General features: G+C 42.1%; 1 protein-coding gene across 1 annotated transcript in view; it reads right to left on the bottom strand.

Annotated features, from left to right (window-relative positions):
- Positions 1–3,469: 3,469 nt before the first annotated feature.
- The window catches only part of LOC120030658 (rap1 GTPase-GDP dissociation stimulator 1-like), a 57,964-nt gene continuing 54,303 nt past the window's right edge, over positions 3,470–7,130 (bottom strand). Inside the window, exons 13-15 of the mRNA XM_038976096.1 lie at positions 6,050–6,176; positions 5,410–5,538; positions 3,470–5,217 (exon numbers count right to left, since the gene is read on the bottom strand). Of these exons, the coding sequence (XP_038832024.1) occupies positions 5,090–5,217; positions 5,410–5,538; positions 6,050–6,176 (384 nt within the window). The 3' untranslated portion in view covers positions 3,470–5,089. The remainder of the gene's footprint in view (positions 5,218–5,409; positions 5,539–6,049; positions 6,177–7,130) is intronic.

The raw sequence follows: 7,130 nt of genomic DNA, 5'->3' as shown, positions 1-7,130 counted from the left end.
AATCCCTGCTACTCCTTATTCGATTTTGTTCTGAGGGCTGAATGTGATTGGTTGGATGAAAGTGAAACTACCAGTGGTGGGACATTACAATGGCCAGTGAGAGTGAAAAGAAAACTCACTTGCTGTCATATTTGTAGGTGGTGGATTGTTTAACACTTGGGTTGCCATGCTGAAGGTCCCTGGTTCAAATCCCTGTGTGGTTTCAGTTTTCTAGCTCAACTATCAGTGGGCGGAACTTTCAAGGACCAGTGAGAGTGAAATAAACATAAGGCCAAGTGGGAGGTTTGATGGTTTTGACAAGATTGGATACAGCTTTTGTCAGATTTGACTTTTCGTAGCAGGTTAGGAGAACTTATGGCAGCAGGTTAGGAGAATTTACATTGCAGGTTAGGAGAATTAGGATAAGGGTTAGATAAAATGCCCCAAAAATTAACTGACTTAATTTAACAAACGCTTATAGCCATGACCGAGGTGGATGGTCTTTTAACCAAGTTAACCAATCACTGCCAGGGGTGAAACTTGTGACCAGTGACAGGTGAGAGTTAAATAAAATAAATGCTGTTAGGGGAGGTAGGAGGGCATTAAACATGGGTTGTGTGACACAAGGTCCCTGGTTTGAACCTTTCTAAAGTTGACCTTCAACATTTATTTTGACTGTTTAGAGTGAAAAGAGCAAAAAGTCAGGCTGGTGGGTGGTGTCCTGGGTGGCAGAGGGCATAACACAAGGGTTGCCATCAGTGGTTTCTTCATTTCATTCCCAGTTTGGCCTTTAACACGACTTTTATGATCTTAACCAATCTCACTCCTTTCTGCCCTGAGAACAAGTTACTGTTTTTCTTTCATTTCCATGAAAGAAATAATTTTCTTTGTTGACCTGCTGACTTTGTTAATAGTGTTAATTGTTAATAAAGAAGGGACATGACAAAGTGATTTGGCGTCCTCTTTCTCTGCCGGACTCATTCATTTATTTGTCAATGGTGCTTTGAACCTCAGTTGGATGGCCCAAGTCTGAAGGAACGATTTCTAATAGATTGTGGACTACAGGAAAAGGAGGACCGAGCGCGGCAAGCGGTACCAAGAGGCTTCTAAACAGCTTCTACCCAAGCCATAAGACTCCTGAACATCTAATCAAATGGCTACCCAGACTATTTGCATTGCCCCCCCTCTTTTACACTGCTGCTACTCTGTTATTATCTATGCATAGTCACTTTAATAACTCTACCTACATGTACATATTACCTCAACTAACCGGAGCCGCAGCACATTGACTCTGTACCGGTACCCCCTGTATATAGTGTCGCTATTGTTATTTTACTGCTGTTCTTTAATTATTTGTTCCTTTTATTTCTTATTTGTAATTTTTTAAACTGCATTGTTTGTTAGGGTCTTGTAAGTAAGCATTTCACTGTAAGGTCTACACCTGTTGTATTCGGCGCATGTGACTAATACAATTTGATTTCATTTCATTAGAAACGGTGACATACAGTTGAAGTCGGAAGTTTACATACACTTTAGCCAAATACATTTAAACTCAGTTTTTCACAATTCCTGAAATGTAATCCTAGTAAAAATAACCTGTCTTAGGTCAGTTAGGATCAGCACTTTATTTTAAGAATGTGGAATAAATAATAATAGTAGAGAGAATGATTTATTTCAGCTTTTATTTCTTTCATCACATTCCCAGTGGGTCAGAAGTTTACATACACTCAATTAGTATTTGGTAGTATTGCCTTTAAATTGTTTAACTTGGGTCAAACGTTTCCGGGTAGCTTTCCACAAGCTTCCCACAATAAGTTGAATGAATTTTGGCCCATTCCTCCTGACAGAGCTGGTGTAACTGAGTCAGGTTTATAGGCCTCCTTGCTCGCACAAACCTTCTCAGTTCTGCCTACAAATGTTCTATAGGATTGAGGTCAGGGCTTTGTGATGGTCACTCCAATACCTTGACTTTGTTGTCCTTAAGCCATTTTGCCACAACTTTGGAAGTATGCTTGGGGGTCATTGTCCATTTGGAAGAACCATTTGCGACCAAGCTTTAACTTCCTGACTGATGTTTTGCTTCAATATATCCACATAATTTTCCATCTTCATGATGCCATCTATTTTGTGAAGTGCACAAGTCCCTCCTGCAGCAAAGCACCCCCCACAACATGAGGCTGCCACCCGTGCTTCACGGTTGGGATGGTATTATTCGGCTTGCAAGCCTCCCCCTTTTTCCTCCAAACATAACGATAGTCATTATGGCCAAACAGCTCTATTTTTGTTTCATCAGACCAGAGGACATTTCTCCAAAAAGTACAATCTTTGTCCCCATGTGCAGTTGCAAACCGTAGTCTGTTTTTTTATGGCGGTTTTGGAGCGGTGGCTTCTTCCTTGCCGAGCGGCCTTTCAGGTTATGTCGATATAGGACTCACTTTACTGTGGATATAGATACTTTTGTACCTGTTTCCTCCAGCATCTTCACAAGGTCCTTTGCTGTTGTTCTGCGATTGATTTGCACTTTTTGCACCAAAGTACGTTCATCTCTAGGAGACAGAAGGAACACGTCCCCTTCCTGAGCGGTATGACGGCTGCGTGGTCCCATGGTGTTTATACTTGCGTACAATTGTTTGTACAGATGAACATGGTACCTTCAGGTGTTTGGAAATTGCTCCCAAGGATGAACCAGACTTCTGGAGGTCTACAATTTTTTTCTGAGGTCTTGGCTGATTTCTTTTGATTTTTCCATGTCAAGCAAAGAGGCACTCAGTTTGAAGGTAGGCCTTGAAATACATCCACAGGTACACCTTCAATTGACTCAAATGATGCCAATTAGCCTATCAGAAGCTTCTAAAGCCATGGCATAATTTTCTGGAATTTTCCAAGCTGTTTACATACACTAAGTTGACTGTGCCTTTAAACTTCTGACCCACTGGAATTGTGATACAGTGAATTATAAGTGAAATAATCTGTCTGTAAACAATTTTTGGAAAAATTAATTGTGTCATGCACAAAGTAGATGTCCTAACCGACTTGCCAAAACTATAGTTTGTTAACAAGAAGTTTGTGGAGTGGTTGAAAAACGAGTTTTAATGACTCCAACCTAAGTGTATGTGAACTTCCGACTTCAACTGTAGGTGTTAATCTGATCAATGGACATTTCATCACCACTGTCAAAACTACTAATGTATGCCATAATTATCAAAGGGCCTTAAAGCCTGGCATGTGAAGATAGATTCCATTCTAGATGGGGCTCCTGCTTACCCCTACCTAGTTGTCCCAGATCCATGAAGAGGAGTGAACTAGGATAGATGGGAGGGGGCAACCTTTTGAAATGGAATGCAGCCTAGGTGACACCATAGCTCAGAAAACCCCGTTTGACACACAATGAATGAAACATGATTAGAGCGGCTTTTGAATAATACGAAAAATACTTCCCCCTCTTCTTAATATATCAACAGGCAGTACAAACTCTAGGAACAACAAATAATACATTAATTGTACAATCATCTTTAATTATCAATCAAGATACAATCATCTTTAATTATCTGTTCGAGTTACAATCTTCCAAATGTACAACTCATCAATGACATTTACAACAAATATTTATGTTTATAATATCGTAATGCAGTTACTTGGTGGTTACATCTTGATTGGATTGTGTCTTTGTAAGGTTACAAATCTGATAAATTACCATTCATACCTGACAAAGAACAAAGTGCCGATAATAAACAAATAATTTATAATAAAAAAATGCCTATGTCACCTAATGCAGTATCCAACATGCTGGAATGTGCATGTTCTCGATACTTCGAGTGGGAGAGAAACCATCACACATGCAAACCAAGAACTGGCAGGGAGAAACCATAGAGCAGTACCACAAGTCGACAGGGGAGGGTGTCCCCAGACTGTCCCATTCTGACAGGCTTATGGGGGGGGGGGGGGGGGGGGGGGGGGGGTAGTGTTAAATAACTTAGGAACCACTTAATATGATACAGGAATCTTCTGAAATGTGCAGCGCTACCCCATTGGTCCCCGACTCATGATAAAAGCAACAAATCCAGACAGTATATACCTGGTATGGCTGACTGCTTCACTGTACACACCCAGAGACCAGGGAGTGAGAGACTGGGTTCTTCTGGAGGTTCTAACTTCTAACGTACGCATGATTTCCTCCATGTCTGAGGACGCTCAGGTGGGCACTTGTATGTGCTAGTGGAGCTCTAGCCTGGGGTATGTTCAGTTGGGGATGAAACGTTCACAACATTGCAGATAAAAATGTAACAGAGTCAACACCATACCCTATTCTACTTGACATATCTGTTCTACATGATATATTTATTATATATTCTGTAACGATTCACCATTCTAAACATTCCCCTGATATAACAGTAAGGTTGTTTGGGACAATAAGTCAGGTTTAGTTGGGTTTGTATGAAAGTGAAAGGGAAGAGAGAGGATTGAGTGGGATTATCAAGCAAACTCCTTTCAAATGCCAGTTTAAGTACAAACATGATTGAACACTATTCTCTGTAAGATTTGCCCAGGGCTGTGGTTTTGGGTACGTGACAGGTTCAAAATGAACACGGATACACCATCAACTGGACTAAAACATGCACGTCGACTTCAATTCGGGCTGGTACTCAAGCTAACATGGGACACGGAAGTAAGAACACAGCAAGGATGCATGGCTGCTAAATTTGTTTTCAAACCACCTAACTCAAACAGGTTTTTTTTGGTTCTTTTGTACGTTTTATTTTTTTTTAACGTTATCGGCGAGTTATTGAAGTGAACGGGTATCACAGCTATGGTCATCATAAAAAGTGTTCACTCTTTGTATGTTTATCTATTGCGAAACGAAAAGGCTGTACTGGCGCCTTGTTTTTTTAGTATGGATGGAGCTGCTGCTTGGAGCGGAGAATGAATGCGCGGGGTTGGGGGGGGGGGTAGTTAACTGGAACAGCTGACTGTTAACAGGGGGACAGGGACAGGATACCTTGGCACGTGACGATGGGAAACACAGAGGGAGGAAGGTTCTGTAGAAAGGAATGGGGGCCAGGGATTGGATATGAGGCAGGCATTGGGGGAGGTTGTGGGAGTTAAGAGTCCTTTAGCTCTGTGCCGTTAGCCTCTGCTCTGTGAGCGACGCCTGGTGGGACACCGTTTTGTTCTCGTGCGACCGCAGCTTGGAGACCACGTCGATGAAGGCCAGCCCCTGCACTTCTTTATGGAGAGGCTCTGGAGGAGGGTGAGAGAAGAACAGGTCCAATGCAGAAGAGTCTTTAAAGGAAGCACAAATCTAAACCATAATTCAATACCGCTATGTCCATACTAGTATACTACTCTGTGCAATGCCCTAGTTTGGATATTGGCGCAAAAGCTGCGTCTTAGTTCTTCTAAGTGGCTGATTCAAAATGGCCGGCTTTTTACCTGAACCCATGACCGCACAGATGATGACCATGGAGTTGTATTTGACCTCCGGCGCACTCATCTCATCTGACAGCAGCTTGTGGAGCACCTGTATCAGGCCAGCCCCAACAAAGTCCTTTTCGGCCCCCACTGAAACCATGACAAACACACTGTGTGACCAATTATTTTGTACAATTGTTTAAATGCATTCCAATGCACCATCAGAGTCAATGCTTTGCCTCTTAGAAAAGGGTGTGTATTGAGCACACTAACAAAAGCTTCAACAGTGAATTATATTTATACAGCACTTTCACTAGGTCCCAAATTGCTTTGCATTGTGTGGTTCTTCTAACCCACCCTGTACATCCTCAAACTACTTTCATTTTATTCTAGCGATGCAATAAATCGGGTCATGTTCAGTAAGCATGGGGATAGAAAAGATTTTGAAACGGAGTAAGACAGGGAAGTGCTACCTGATCTTGTCCGGAAACAGTTACTTTCTTGTTTCAAAACATTTTAGTACAGTGTGCCCTACTAAACACAATCCTGGCACTGTTAAAGAAAGTGCTACCAATCCAGCCCTTACTATACCATGTGGCTAACACAGTAGTTAGAATTTGGCTGCACTGTGACATCATGACCCTGACCCCCTGACTCTTACCCAGGTCCAACCCGGCGATGAGGCCCAGAGCCACCAGCGCCTCGTTCTGCATGATCATGTGTTCACTCGTCGCCATGACTACTAAATGCTTCACTCCTGCCCCCTGGATGACTGTTTTTACAACGTCCTGAAAACACAAACAAATACATTTCAAAAATGGGGGCACAACTCTAAATCAGGGGAAGCCAACCCTCATCCTGGATGTAGATTCTGGGTGTGCAGGGTTGTGCTCCAGTCATGCACTGACACACCTGCCTTTACTTTACCTTTACTCATCAGGAGCTGAAATCAGGTGTTAGAGCACGATAGGAACAAAAACCTGCACACCCAGTAACTTTCCAAGAGGGTAGGCCACTTAGGCCAGTCCACCTCCACTCTAAATAATATAGGACTCTTCTGTACAGTGCACTTGTAGGACCTACAGTTGTTTACATATACCTTAGCCAAATACATTTCAACTCAGTGTTTCACAATTCCTGACATTTAATCCTAGTACAAATTCCCTGACTTAGGTCAGTTAAGATCACCACTTTATTTTAAGAATGTGAAATGTCAGAATAATACTAGAGAGAATGATTTCTTTCATCTTTTATTTCTTTCATCACATTCCCAGTGGGTCAGAAGTTTACATACACTCAATTAGTATTTGGTAGAATTGCCTTTACATTGTTTAACTTGGGTCAAACATTTCAGGTAGCCTTCCACAAGCTTCTCACAATAATTTGGGTGAATTCTGGGCCATTCCTCCTGACAGAGCTGGTGTAACTGAGTCAGGCTTGTAGGCCTCCTTGCTCGCACACGCTTTTTCAGTTCTGCCCACAAATTTTCTACAGGGCTTTGGGATGGCCACTCCAATACATTGACTTTGTTGTCCTTAAGCCATTTTTCCACAACTTTGGAAGTATGTTTGGGGGTCATTGTCTATTTGGAAGACCCATTTGCGACCAAGCTTTAACTTCCTGACTGATGTCTTGAGATGTTGCTTCAATATATCCACATAATTTTCTTTCCTCATGAAGCCATCTATTTTGTGAAGTGCACCAGTCCCTCCTGCAGCAAAGCACCCCCACAACATGATGCT

Source organism: Salvelinus namaycush, chromosome 36 (assembly GCF_016432855.1).
Source record: "Salvelinus namaycush isolate Seneca chromosome 36, SaNama_1.0, whole genome shotgun sequence".
NCBI classification, from domain to species: Eukaryota; Metazoa; Chordata; class Actinopteri; order Salmoniformes; family Salmonidae; genus Salvelinus; species Salvelinus namaycush.
Note: the sequence above shows the minus strand (reverse complement) of the source record. Positions and strands in the feature narration are given on the sequence as shown.